Below are 14994 nucleotides of genomic sequence, written 5' to 3' on the forward strand. Positions count from 1 at the left end.
AAATACCATACAATTTCACTTATATGTGGAGTCTTGAAAATGAAACAAACAAACCGTCAAACAGAAAAAAAACCACAGGTAAAAAGAAAAATGGGTGATTGATTGCCAGAGGGGAGGGCAAGGAATGAGTGAAATAGGTGAGGAAAATTAACAAACTTACAGTGACAAAACATATGAGTAAGGGAAATTAAATGTACAACATGGAAAATATAGTCAATAGTAATGTAATATCTTTGTACAGAGACAATGTACCTAGACTTGTTGCGCTGATCATTTTGTAATGTATGAAAATGTCAAACCACTATGTTGTTCACCAGTAACTGATATATGTTGTATGTCAATTATACTTCAAAAATATGTATATATATATACCAAACTGATGGAAAAAGAGATCAGATTTGTGGTTATCGAGGGGAGGGGAGGGATTGGATGAAAGTGGTAAAAAAAAAGTACAAACTTCCAGTTATAAATAAATCCTAGGAATGTAATGTCCTAATGATTACTATAATTACTACTGCTGATGTTATTTGAAAGTGTTAAAAGAACAAATCCTGAGTTCTCATCACAAGGGAAAAATATTTTTTCTCTTTATTTTATATCTGTATGAGGTAATGGATGTTCATTAAACTTTTTGTGGTAATCATTTCATGATGTATTATGTGATTCTTTGTGACCCCATGGACTATACAGTCCATAGAATTCTCCAGGCCAGAATCCTGGTGTGGGTAGCCATTCCCTTGTTCAGGGTATTGTCCCAACGCAGGGATCCAACCCAGGTCTCCCACACTGCAGGCAGATTCTTTACCAGCTGAACCACCAGGGAAGCCCCTATATTATGCTATACACCTTAAGTTTATACAGGGCTGTGTGGCAATTGTATCTCAATATGAATGGAAGGAAAAAACCCACTTAGAATAGTAATTAGTGCACTATAAGCATATGATATGTTGTGTAACCAATATACAAAATTAGGTAGTAGAAAGATGGTCCATGGAGCATTGTTTGTAAATGGGAAAGAATCAGAAGGGCCATCAATAGTGGAATGATAACCTTTATTACATGCTCCTAGCCACACTATGTAATACTATGAAGAGTTTTAAAAAGTTAGGTAGATCTATTTGTGCTAATAAGGAATAATCTCTCTGAGTGAAAACTGCATATGGCAGGCGGGTAATATTGTGTGTGGTATGATTAAAACCGTGCAAGACAAAAATCATAAAATATTCATCTAAAATACCCTAACGTATCCTATTTTGGATAGTTTGTACGTGGAGATGGAGAAATGTGTACATAAGCCATATTTTTAACAATGATTACCTTTGGGAAAGAAAATAGTGTGGGAAGGGAGGGGATATGCTAAAAGCCTGATTTATTTTCTATAATATATTTTCTGTTTAAACTATGAAACCAACCAAGAAAACTCTAAGGAAATCTTAGTAATGTTTTCAGAAATGTTTAATTTCAAATATACTGTAACGTACATTTTTAGCATGTTGGTTTTAGAACTGTTGACTTTTCTATTTGTGTTTTTGTTGTTGTTGTTGTTCTTATCCTTAACTAAACGATGAACATTATACTAAGCCTCTAAATATGACAGAAGTACACATTTTTGGATGTTTCCATAAATGGAAGATGGCAGCATCTTGTGACATTTTCTCACATTTCTGGAAAAATCCATAAAGCTTTACATGTACCTCTTGTATAATGTTTACAAACTACCTCTACATGTTAAAATTATATATACATGTATATGTGTGTGTATATATATATATATATGTACGTATTACCCCAGGTTGTTCTAATAACAATAAGCAACTAGAGGACAAAATTTATGTTGACTTCATTTTATTCCTCAAAGTATAACAGTTTGCATATAATCAGTGCTCAATAAATAGTTCTTAAATATGTTAAATTATTGTATTATTATATATAAAAGTCATGAGGTTAAAAATATGCATTTTCTGAATAGACTACAGGTAAGAATATTATAGTCATTTGCATCATCTAACAATCTGACTTTCTAATTACAAAATATGCGTAGGCCTTCATCTCAGGAAATAGTTGTCTCATTTATAATTATCTCAAAACACTTTTCCTCCTTAATAAACTCCACAAATCAGACTCATAGGCACAAAATAAGAATTGTTTTCCTTAAATCTAAATATGAGAATTCAAGGAAAATAATTTAGAGCACAAAAAAAGCCTTCATTATTACTATTTTGTTTTCTTTGCCTTTTGCATTTTTTTTCAGACTTGGGATGTAGCTTTGTCTCGGACTGCTAGAGCATGGGGGAAAAAATGTGTGTATGAGCGTAATATTCATTTAGAAGAACTATATATGGCCCATCCTAAATTTAATGGTATTGGCGAAAATATATGGGTCGGCCCTGAAAATGAATTTACTGCAAGTATTGCTATCAGAAGTTGGTTTCAACAGAGGAAAAAGTACAATTTTGAAAAGAACAGTTGCTCTGATAACTGTTCTAACTATCTACAGGTATCTAATTTTATATTATTAATTCAATAGACTCCTTAATTGCTTTACTACTAAGTTTTTATTGATTGCTTCAATTTTATAAATAAATTCAAATGATAAAATTACTTTGTCTAATAGAATCAAAATTCTCATCAGTCCTAGATCTTCTGAATGTTCATAATTTCTTCTGTTTGCTTGAACCATACAATGAAAGCATTCCTTTAAATATAGTAAATCTAATCTCTATACCCAAAGATGAAAGGTACCTTTCTAAAATAACGCATGCTGGAAAAGGAAGTAAACAGTAAATAAAAATTAGTTCTAGTTTATGTATACATTCTATGGTATATGTATGTATGAAATCATTTTAATTGCAAATACATAGTAGTATTTTCCTGCCTCATACCTAACGATTCACCCTTGTACTCCAAGAATACTGAACCACTTTTTATTTGTGCATGTTTATTATTTTACATATTACATTTTTCATAATCATTAATGTCTGAATCTAATACTATGCAAAGGGCAGGGACCTTGTCTTCTCATCCATGTATTCTCGACACATAAACATGACATTATTTCAGTTCAGTTCAGTCGTTCAGTCGTGTCTGACTCTTTGCGACCCCATGAGTCGCAGCATGCCAGACCTCCCTGTCCATCACTAGCTCCCGGAGTTAACTCAGACTTAGGTTCATCGAGTCCGTGATGCCATCCAGCCATCTCATCCTCTGTCATCCCTTCTCCTCCTGCCCCCAATCCCTCCCAGCATCAGAGTCTTTTCCAATGAGTCAACTGTTCGCATCAGGTAGCCAAAGTACTGGAGTTTCAGCTTTAGCATTATTCCTTCCAAAGCATTAGGTCTTCAATAAATATTTGTATCAAGAATCAAGAAACTATTGAATTAACTTCTAAGCTCATTTAAAAGATGATTATTTTTCAGTCGATTCTGATGTAGAACTTAAAATTTTGGAATTTTTTCATGTTGAACTAGTGTCTTTCTGTTCCATCAAATGAATTATGTTTCAAAAAAATCTTTGATCAGTTCTTTCTTCTAGAAAATGAGAGGGTCTCTATTATCTTACTCATGTCAAAGCTAGATTCCTTTATATAACTTCAGTACTTTGAGTAAACTAACCAAGTCTCCTCCCTGACCTACTCCTCTGTATTTTTTCCTCCTTAAATCTAGTTTTCTAGACACTTTCATCTTCTGCATTTGACTTAACTTCAACTGCTGCAGACTTTCTGTTCTCTATTCTTTTAATGCATTGCTCTATTTCTTTTGGAGTCACACACTTTTAAAATCGCTAAGAGTTATAGAGAAAAGGAAAACAAATGGTTTCTTTCTGTCCCACAGAGGTTAACAAAACAATTTTTTTCTTTCTTCACTTAACAGTATCGGGACAATTAAAGACATTCAGGAATTATTTTCTGGAATATCTTTAATTATTCTCCTATTTTCATTCCAAGACCTGTCTTACAAGAAATTATTCTATAGGAACCAGGTCTTTTACTCATTTTTTTAAATGAAAAGCCCAGACTTTATTTTACTTTATAATAGAATTTCCTCAATAAAAGAAAAGTCTGCAACATTCAATTACTTTCTACTCTTGTATTTCTTTTCCTTCTCTTCTAAATCTTACTGTCCCCTCTTTTTCTTCTTTCTATTCACGACTTCCATTCTTCCAAGGCTTTTTCTCTTCTCATTTCCCTCTTCCTCTCTGCCAATAACCTGGAACTCTCAGATTTAACAAAATGTTGAAAATTAATTCTTCCTTCCTTATTCTGGATCAGTTTTTCTCAGACTTTTTATCCTAAGAATACAGTATTGGTAGAACCTATTGAAATGTTTCTCTAATCACAGTTTTGTAAATGCTTAATTAAATTCATGATAATTTTCTGCCTGCAGCCAAATGAAGAATAGTTCATATTCCTTGAATTGGCTTGGTTAAAGTTCTATGTGTATTGAGTATACTATTGATTATACTATGGCAGAGTAAATGTTTACAATTAAATTTTATGTTTTCTTTGAAATTTTTATTTTAGCTTGTTTGGGACAGGTCTTACAAAGTCGGTTGTGCTGTTACTCCATGTTCAAGAATTGGACGTATTAAACATGCAGCACTTTTCATATGCAACTATGCACCAGGGTAAGTTCCTTTACATTTTTTAAAGACTATTAAAATAAATTGGGGATTTTTAAAGGATTCTAGCCTCCTTAGAAGTTTGGTTGCACCATATGACTGAGCTTTCAACATATTCTTCTAAATGTCTTTGTGAACTATAAAAGAATTAATTATAAGATAGCAATTAAAGAGTTTATATTGAAATATTTTTAATTCTGTAATAAAATGAGTCACAATTTAGTCATACTAATTTCACCTGTAGATAGCCAAATGTTACTTCCAAAGGGAGTTTTAAGTTTGATATTATTTCATAGTACCTAGGCTAATTAGGATTTAAATTATTTTCTGAAGTTGTTTGTTTACATATTTTTATAAAAAGAAAATAAGATATGTTGAAATGTATGTTGTAAAAATTAATCTGCTACTGCTACTGCTAAGTTGCTTCAGTCGTGTCCAACTCTGTGCGACCCCATAGATGGCAGCCTGCCAAGCTCCCCCATCCCTGGGATTCTCCAGGCAAGAACACTGGAGTGGGTCGCCATTTCCTTCTCCAATGCATGAAAGTGAAAAGTGAAAGGGAAGTCGCTCAGTCGTGTCCGACTCTTCGCAACCCCATGGACTACAGCCTACCAGGCTCCTCCATCCATGGGATTTTCCAGGCAAGAGTACTGGAGTGGGATGCCATTGCCTTCTCCCAAAAATTACATCAGGAGCACCTAAGTTTTATAACATGAAGGACTCTTAATTGACTATCCTCCAGAGGTTGTATTATTAATTGGTGCTAGTCTCATAAATATAAGGAATCATAATAACTCAGAGGTGGAAAAGTACTTCAGAAGTCTTCTAGGCAAGCTATCCATATGAAACTTGAACTCTTAACACTTACCATGTAATTATTTACCTATACCCAAAAACTTTCCAATGATGGGAAATAGCTACCTTCCAAAATAGCCTCTATTTCTGGAGAACTTTATTGGAAAGCCTCAAGTTTTTCTACGGGTCAATAGGGTCCTATAAATAATGTTGTTAAAATGAATAATTGAAGTGAGAAAATATCCTAATCAACATGCCAAGAAAAATTAACTACATGCTAGGATTGAGAAGGAGCTTCTTAATACATAAATAAAATGCTTCTGAGACTCAGCCAAAAAAAGAAAGGAAAACAGAACAATGATTGCTAATTGATGATTGTATTCTCCTAGAAAGGAAAAGCAACAGAGGTGTGAATGTAGGTCGAATTAGATTCAGAAAGCCACTTCTTAAATGGAAGGTTTGCTGACTTTGAACATAGGCATGAAAAGCAAATTTTGAATGTAGAGTAATGGCAAAAGTTTTTAGGCTTCTTTCAGTCCTACAAAGTGGAAGCATTGGGATGTTATCAACTACATGGAATAGCTTTTAAAAGTTGATGTATCCACTAACAAGAACAATAAAGACCGACCATGCTTAGTTTGTAGTCTTGGAAGAGACTTGCAAATGAACATATTAAACAAGTGATATTTAACTAAATAATGAAACATGCCATAGCAACAGCACAATAAGCAAATGGGGAGTAACTACTATAGAATATAGATAGTGTTGTTAGTTGCTCAGTTGTGTCTGACTCTTTGCAACCCTTCAGACTGCAGCCCACCAGGCTCCTCTGTCCATGGAATTCTCCAGACAAGAATACTAGAGTGGGTTGCCATTTCCTTCTCCAGAATATAGATAGGATATCTGTGAAAGGAGGTGGCATTTGAGCTGAAAGCTAAAAGATGAAGAGATGGTTAAAAAATATTTCAGGTAAAAGTGAGAGCATATATTATAAAATCTCTGAGCTTGAAATGAGTTTAGCATGTTTGAAAAGTGAATAATTGTGGTTAAAGGTAGGAAGTTAGGTGACAACTAAACCAAACAGAACATCATTGGCCAGGTTAGGATTTGGGGCTTTATTCTACACAACGACAAAACCATGGGAAAGTTTTAAGCAAGTAAGTGGCATGATCTCAAACTATGATTTGAAAAGAAAAGTAAAAGTGAAAATTGCTCAGTCGTGTCCAATTCTTTGTGACCTCATGGACTATGCAGTCCATCGAATTTTCCAGGCCAGAATACTGGAGTAGGTAGCCTTTCCCTTCTCCAGGGGGTCTTCCCAACCCAGAGATCCAACACAGGTCTCCCATATTGCAGGCGGATTCTTTACCATCTAAGCCACAAGGGAAGTCCTTTGAAAAGAAAACTTAACAATAAAAGATTGCTCTTGCTATTATGGTAAAAATGCAGTATAGGAAAACAAAGGTACAAAGAGAAACAAGCACAATTGGAGACTGTTTCTGTAGTACAGGCTATAGACTTGTATCTTGGGTTAGTATGTGGATTGGTTTTTATTCAGTTCAGTTCAGCTGCTCAGTCATATTTGACTCTTTGCAAACTCATGGACTGCAGCACGCCAGACTTCCCTGTCCTTCACCAACTCCTGGAGTTGGCTCAAACTCATGTCCATTGAGTCGATGATGCCATCCAACCATCTCATCCTCTGTCGTCCCCTCCTCCTCCTGCCTTCAATCTTTCCCTGCATCGGGGTCTTTTCTAATGAGTCAGTTCTTCACATAGGTGGCCATAGTACTGGAGCTTCAGCTTTAGCATCAGTCCTTCCAATCAATATTCAGGACTGATTACCTTTAGGATTGGCTGGTTTAATCTCCTTGCAGTCCAAGGGACTCTCAAGAGTCTTCTCCAACACCACAGTTCAAAAGCATCAATTCTTCAGCACTCAGCTTTCTTTACGGTCCAGCTCTCACATCCATACATGACCACTGGAAAAACCATAGTTTTGTTGATACAGACCTTTGTTGGCAAAGTAATGTCTCTGCTTTTTAGTATGCTGTCTAGGTTGGTCATCTTTTCTTCCAAGGAGTAAGCATCTTTTAATTTCATGGCTGCAGTCACCATCTGCAGTGATTTTGGAGCCCAGAAAAATAAAGTCTGTCACTGTTTCCATTGTTTCCCCATCTATTTGCCATGAGATGATGGGACTGGATGCCATAATCCTAGTTTTCTGAATGTTGAGTTTTAAGCCAACTTTTTCACTCTCCTATTTTACTTTCATCAGTAGGCTCTTTAGTTCCTCTTCACTTTCTGCCATAAGGGTGGTGTCATCTGCATATCTGAGGTTATTGATATTTCCCCTGGCAATCTTTATTCTAGCTGGTGCTTCATCCAGCCTGAGATTTCACATGATGTACTCTCCATATGAGTTAAATAAGCAGGGTGGCAATATACAGCCTTGACAAACATCTTTCCCAATTTGGAACCAGTCTGTTGTTCCATGGCCAGTTATAACTGTTGCTTCTAGAACCTGCATACAGATTTCTTAGGAGGCAGGTCAGGTGGTCTGGTATTCCCATCTCTTGAAGAATTTTCCACAATTTGTTGTGATGCACACAGCCAAAGGCTTTGGTATAGTTAATAAAGCAGAAGTAGATGTTTTTCTGGAACTCTCCTGCTTTTCCTATGATGCAATGGCTGTTGGCAATTTGATTTCTGGTTCCTCTGCCTTTTCTAAACCCAGCTTAAACATCTAGAAGTTCTCAGTTCACATGCTGTTGAAGCCTAGCTTGGAGAATTTTGAGGATTACTTTGCTGGCATATGAGATAAGTGCAATTTGATCTGGAAATGGTTTGAAGTAAACTGCTGCTATAAAGGCCCTGACATAGAAATGAATTGCAGTCCTGAATGAGATCACCTTATGGAAGAGGAAGTTTGGTGAGTTAATTTAAGTACTAAGATCTAGAGTAATGCAGTATTTCAACCTAAGGCAAAAGAGCTGACAAAGGAAAGTGAAGAGGCTAATAAGATAAGAGGGAAACCCAAACAATGCTAAGGATAAGGATACTTGGAATCCACTTGAAGAACATGAGTCGTGATGCCCAAAGTGGTTAACTGTATGAGATACTCCTCCAAGAATTAGAAAGAAAAGCGAGGAAGGAAAGATGACATTTCCACTTGATAAGGTGGAGGTATTGTTAACCTTAATAACAGGAGTGCCCTATAGACACAGCAGGAGAAGGAGAATGGTGGGATGAACTGAGAGAGAAGCATTGACACACACATATATATATATATATATATATATATATATTACTATGTGTAAAATAGCTAGCTAGTGCCATGACCATAGTGATAAGACGAACCTGCTAGATGTTAGGATTACTCTTCTTTCCACCCATTTGTCCCGTAGGCTTCTTTGTCTTGAAATTTTTACAACTATTTTTTCTTTGTTACAGACGTTGGAAAGTCTACTTATGAAGGATCTAGGTTGGCTCATATATTAGGCACCTCACCCCAAGGTTTATTTGATATGCACTCAAAATAGGCAGTCATAGCTATCTTTCTTAAGAATAGTTGGTAGAAAAATCAGTTCATCACAGTCTTATAAAATACTCTGTGGGAGAGGGAGAGGGTGGGATGCTTTGGGAGAATGGCACTGAAACATGTATAATATCATATAAGAAATGAATCACCAGTCTAGGTTCGATGCAGGATACAGGATGCTTGGGGCTGGTGCACTGGGACAACCCAGAGGGATGCTATGTGGAGGGAGGTGGGAGGGGGGTTCAGCATTGGGAACACGTGTACACCCGTGGCGGATTCATGTTGATGTACGGCAAAACCAATGCAATATTGTAAAGTAAAAAAATAAAATAAAATAAAATCTGAAAAAAAAATACTTAGTAGGAGTGAAAATAAGAAAGCCAAATTGAAAATTAGAGTGTGTAGTGGACTGAATGGTGACCCCCCCCACCAACTAAAGGATATAACCAGGTCCTAATTCACAGAACTTGTGAATATTAACTTATTAGTACATGGCAAGAGTGAATAGTGCCTTATAAAAAAGATATATGTTTAAGATAAGGATCTTGAGAGGAGGCACTTATCTTATTCAGGCAGGACCTAAATGCAATTACTCATACTCTCATAAGAGAGAGGGAGAAGGGGATTCAGCACTAGACACACAAGAGAGAAAAAGGCATTACTGTGGAGGGAGAGGTTGAAGTGATACATTCAGAAATCAAGGAAACCCTGGAGCCACCGGGAGCTGGGAGAGTCAAGGAATTTTCTCTGTGAGCCTTTGAAGGGAGCAAAGTCCTGACAGCACCTTGATTTTGGACTTCAGACCTCCAGAACTGAGAAAACAAATTTCTATTGTTTTAAACCACCCAGTTTGTGGCAATTTGTTAAAGTAGCAACAGCAAGCTAGGACAGAATGGAAGAATAAAATAGGTTTGGCAATAGGGAAAATGAGTCAATGACAATTTTGAAAATTTTCATAACACAAAGATGGAGAATAGAAGTAAAATTATATGGAAAAAGAAAGGAACCATGTAGGGTGATAAATCTATAAATTAGTGCTCCTAAGGAACAGAAAATAAATGGAACAGAAATAATAATCAGAGAAAAGAAAACGATAAGCAAAATAAAAGAACCTATAGAGAGTAAAATCGATAGAGAATATATAAAGCTTAAGATAGCTTATAATGTATCAGAAAAAGTGAGCTGAAGCAGTATTTACATATGTCATTTCCTAGTGATTGTTTTCAATTTCAAAGGCAAAAACTTATACATTTCTGGGAATTCCCTAGTGCTCCAGTTAAGATTCCACACTTTCACTGCTAAGAGCATGGGTTCTGTCCCTGTTAGGGGAAATGAGATCCCACAAGCCTTGTGGTGTGATCAAAAAATAATAAAATTTAAAAATTATACATTTCTAAGCAAAACACAGTAAAGTAAAATAAAACAGCATTAATTAGATTAGCCTTGAATTTAGATATTGAAGGGGGTACTGTCAAAGATGAGCATTAGAATTTAAACTTAAGTGATAATTTTATTAACAGAGCTAGGAAAAGATGTAGGGTGGAGGAAAAAAAAATTGGTTGTTGTTAGACATGTTGCATCTGCCTGCAGGATCTTTAATTTATTTAAATACAGGTGCATTTAAACAATAACTAAGCAATAGAATTCTACATTATTTACATTGTGTATATCCTGAAAACACTTGTAGACTATTGGGAAAGAAATTTTTTAAAAAATATACAACATTAACCAAATACACCCAATATCTGTATTTTAAATAGAAAAGAGTTGCTGTAAAAGCAGGTATGAAATCATGGGCTGGGAAAAAAGATGTTAACAAGGGATGTCTAGGTTGAGATTGGAGAAGTATTCAAGAAATTTCTAGAAGGGGTAAATAATAAGATTTGTAGTTTATTGCTTTAAATAATCCAAGAGAGGAAATAGTCAAGGAATATTCTCAAATTTATGACTCAGCCACGAATGGTATTGGCATCAACTGCAAAGGGGAACAAGGAACCTTTTGGGAGGAAAGATGATGAGTTCCATTTTATACATAATGACTTTGGGTTGGCTGTGAAATCCTCACCTTGAGATGTTCAGTAAGCAGGTGGTTATTTAGGTCAGAAACTCATGAGTGGGGAATGGCATAGAACAAATATTAGGAGTGCTAGAATACATAGGGTAATTTAAATCATGGGAATAGATGAGACTGCTTAGCAAGAGAGCATAGACTGAGAAGAGAAGGGCCCTGGGGAGTGTCATGCCAACACTTAAGGGTGGTTAGTGACACAGGAGTGGGAGAGGTCGCCGAAGAAGAGTAGCCAGACAGGCAGGAGAAAAGGCAGAAGAGTGTGGGATCATTAAGGTGTGGGGCAAGAATAGTTTTAAAAGGATGAATTTATCCATGATTTCAAATTCTAAGAGGACAGGCAAAGTCGGGACTTAAAGCTATCGGATCTGAAGAGTTCATTGGTAAACCTAGGAGAAGCTGTCTCTGTGGAGCAGAGGAAATTGGTGCTAGGATGGAGTGAACTTAGAACTGTTTTTTATTTTTATTTTGTCTGATTTTTAAAATGCAGAAGATGTGAACATACTTGCATACTGACATGAAGGCTCTAACACAGAATAAAAGTAATTCTTTATGAAGAATAAAAGCGGTGTATATGTAAAGATAAAAGTCCCTGAGAAAGCAGAAGAGTTTAAAAGAGATTAGCCTTAGAAAGGATGAGGAGCAATTCTTCAGTTGTCCCAGAAAGGAGAGAAAGAAGGAATAGGTGTATTTCTCAAATTTAGTGACAGAAAGCTTCTCATGTTCCAGTCTAAGGGCTGTTATGTCTCTTTGTGAAGTAGAATACATCATGTCCTAAGAATAAAGGGGAAGACAATGAAATGAGAATTTTGAGGACTGCTGCTACTGCTAAGTTGCTTCAGTCGTGTCCGACTCTGTGCAACCCCATAGACGGCAGCCCACCAGGCTCCGCCATCCCTGGGATTCTCCAGGCAAGAACACTGGAGGGGGTTGCCATTTCCTTCTCCAATGCATGAAAGTGAAAAGTGAAAGTGAAGTCACTGAGTCGTGTCCAACTCTCAGCAACCCCATGGACTGCAGCCTACCAGGCTCCTCCATCCATGGGATTTTCCAGGCAAGAGTACTGGAGTGGGGTGCCATTGCCTTCTCCATTTGAGGACTAGGAAGATTTGAAATAGTTATTATGGAAAATGAGAGTGGAAGCTGAATAGAGAATGATAGAAATATTCTCTACCTAATTTAATGGTTTTCCTCCAGCAGCACCCAGCAGCCCTGAAGCAGGTATGGAGCATGCAGACAGTAAGATTCCTTCACTTTTCCCAACACCGGGGTTTTGTCAGGTGGCTGTAAAGGAAAATAGTGCAAGAGAGTTTCAGGTTTTTAGCTAAAGAGTATGCAAACTGATGAATCTAAACTGAATCGAGAAGAGATAACATGATGGATAGGGAGATTTTAAAAATAGGAAAGAAAGTAGACTTGTGGAACCAGTGAAATTAATGGCCAAGTGTGACAGGAGTAAATGACTTAACAACCTGGAAGGATAGGAGGTTGCAGTCAATGAGTGGAATATGTGACTTTTGTGAGTTCAGAAGTAGAAACGTTTTAGGAGATTACAAGATCTAGAGTGTGGCTACAAAAGTGACAGTTTTGGAGCATTAGGAAGTTTTATGATGGTGAAGATATCCAGTAACATAGAGACCAAGTTATTGGATACTGTAATCATCTAGGTCCCAAATTTGGAGATGATGGCAAAATTTTGACTGAAAAGCAAACTGTGAGTCAGATACCAACGTGAGTAAGGAGGCCTGATCAGAAGGAAGATGGTATCCTGGGGAAGATGAGAGGATTGGTACAGCTACATGGTGTTTGTGGTTCCTAGTCCTTTAAGTGCAAGATGTGAAAGTGAAGGGAGGAGACCAACTGATTTTCACAGGAAGAGATATAAATCGAGATAGCTTTGCACATACAGGGATAATTTGAGGCAGGAAACAACAGAGTCCTTGACCTTGACCTTGACCTTAAATACGTCCAAGAAGTAGTCATGAAGTTTTTGGCAAAGACAAATAGGTGAATCAGAAGGAGTGCCAGATAGAATCTCTAAAAGATAATCTTCTTTGCGGCTTATTGCATTGTAGTTTTCTCTAGCTTATTGGGATAGGCTCTTTAAGTCTACTTGGAAACCTGAAGATGTCTGGATATGAATCAGAAGCCAGCACTATGACATTTCTCAATGTTATAAGGATGGAAAGTGAAAGGAGCTATTATAGGTGGCCTAGTTATTCTGGTTGTATAATATAGAAAAATCAACACTCATTTGATGTACTCTGGCCATTGTTCCATGGACAGTATACAGACTATATGAGTCTGCATATGAAGAGCTTTGAAGAGAAGAATCTACCCATAAGCTGTAATTGCTTGATTGTCAGTCCATGGAGCCGGATTCCCTCCTTTACGAGCAAAGTGGCAGGCGTTGAAAGTTTACATCACACTGAAACAGTGTAGATCTCTTATAAAATTTGAATAATGGTCTTCTAATGGATTTCAAGTTGGGCATAGGAATAGTTTACCCATTGGACCACCCAGGCAACATGGGTGGAAACTGAAAGTAAAGTCACTCAGGCGTGTCCGACTCTTTGCGACCCCATGGACTGTAGCCTACCAGGTTCCTTCGTCCATGGGATTTTCCAGGCAAGAATGGACACACATCCTGTCGGTAGCAATAAACTAAAGATATGACCAGATGTGAGTCTAACAAAAGCTCCACAGGACAATGTTCAGAGTCATAACTTGGTCTCAGAGAACCACAGGGCTGCTTCTCAGCAAAGGCAGGTGTCTAAAGTCTCTCCTATCATCTATTTCTTCAGGCATTGCCAGGAAATCTATGAAATTTCAATGTACTTGGCTAATTATACTTATCTGTTGTTTTCTTCTAATCCAGTCTAGTAATTCCATTTGCAGTTGTGGACTTATACAGAAGGAGTGCCAGATAGAATCTCTAAATGACAATCTTGGCTACTTATTGCATTGTATTTTTCTCTAGTTTATTGGAATAGTCTGTAGATTCAGACTCAGACTGCTCTAGGGTAAACTTTTTAGAAACTCAGAACGAGGGGAAGATTAACATGAAAGCTTGGCATTTCTGACTACCTAATATAAATATCTTTGTAATCTTAATTTTGAAAAAGAAGGCCCACTGTATTCTAGCACAGTGTGAATTTATTTATTTTGATTAATTAATATATTTATTTACATATTTATTTGCCTTTCAGAGTTATTCTAGGCCAGAGTTATCAGCCATTACGGTCATGGGGTCATTGGCCTACGCTCCAGGTGTTTAAAGGCCAGCTTTATAGCGAATAGCTCTGCATTGGTACAGGAAAAAAGGTTCCCCCATCCCTGGTTTTACAACAGGATAAGCTTTTTTGTGTTGGAGGCATCTCTTTCAGTGAAAAAGGGTTAACACAATAAAAGTAGTGTAGGATATTAGGTAAAGGTTTTAGAAAGGTTTGGATTTTTGAAGGCTAGTGTTCTGGCTGGGATCCAGACAAATCCATTTCCTCCTTGAAATGGTTTGATTGTGGAACAGTGTCTTTTGCAACCGCATGGACGGAAGCCCACCAGGCTCCTCTGTCTGAATTCTCCAGGCAAGAATACTGGAGTGGGTTACCATGCTGTTCTCCAAGGGATCTTCCTGAACCAGGGATTGAAACCAGGTCTCCTGCACTGCAGGGAGATTCTTTCCTGTTTGAGCTATCAGAGAAGCCCTAGAGAATGATACATGATCTGCAAATAACAACAGATCTCTGTATATCCTTGATGGACTTGAAAGTCTGCCATTCGAGGATATCAGATAGTTTTTGAATGTCTATTTCCAAGGTTTGTCATTCTTCTAAATGGCCCAGAATGGCCAAGGACTTAAATGCCTAATGTTTGTTTTTATGGCTTGCAACTATACGCTGAGTAAACAGCCTTGTTTAAATAGCCACAAATAATGACCCTCTCCTCACTCAAAAACATATTTTCCCCGTTTATC

At 37.0% G+C, this 14994-nt stretch overlaps 1 protein-coding gene across 1 annotated transcript in view; it reads left to right on the forward strand.

Moving 5' to 3' along the window:
* Nucleotides 1-14994, forward strand: part of GLIPR1L2 (GLI pathogenesis-related 1 like 2) — a gene marked incomplete at its 3' end in the record, with an annotated part of 36249 nt that overhangs the window by 12348 nt on the left and 8907 nt on the right. Inside the window, exons 2-3 of the mRNA XM_005679729.3 lie at nucleotides 2252-2497; nucleotides 4520-4623. Coding sequence (XP_005679786.1) covers nucleotides 2252-2497; nucleotides 4520-4623 — 350 coding nt within the window. The remainder of the gene's footprint in view (nucleotides 1-2251; nucleotides 2498-4519; nucleotides 4624-14994) is intronic.

This window comes from Capra hircus, chromosome 5 (genome assembly GCF_001704415.2).
Source record: "Capra hircus breed San Clemente chromosome 5, ASM170441v1, whole genome shotgun sequence".
In the NCBI taxonomy this organism is placed as follows: domain Eukaryota; kingdom Metazoa; phylum Chordata; class Mammalia; order Artiodactyla; family Bovidae; genus Capra; species Capra hircus.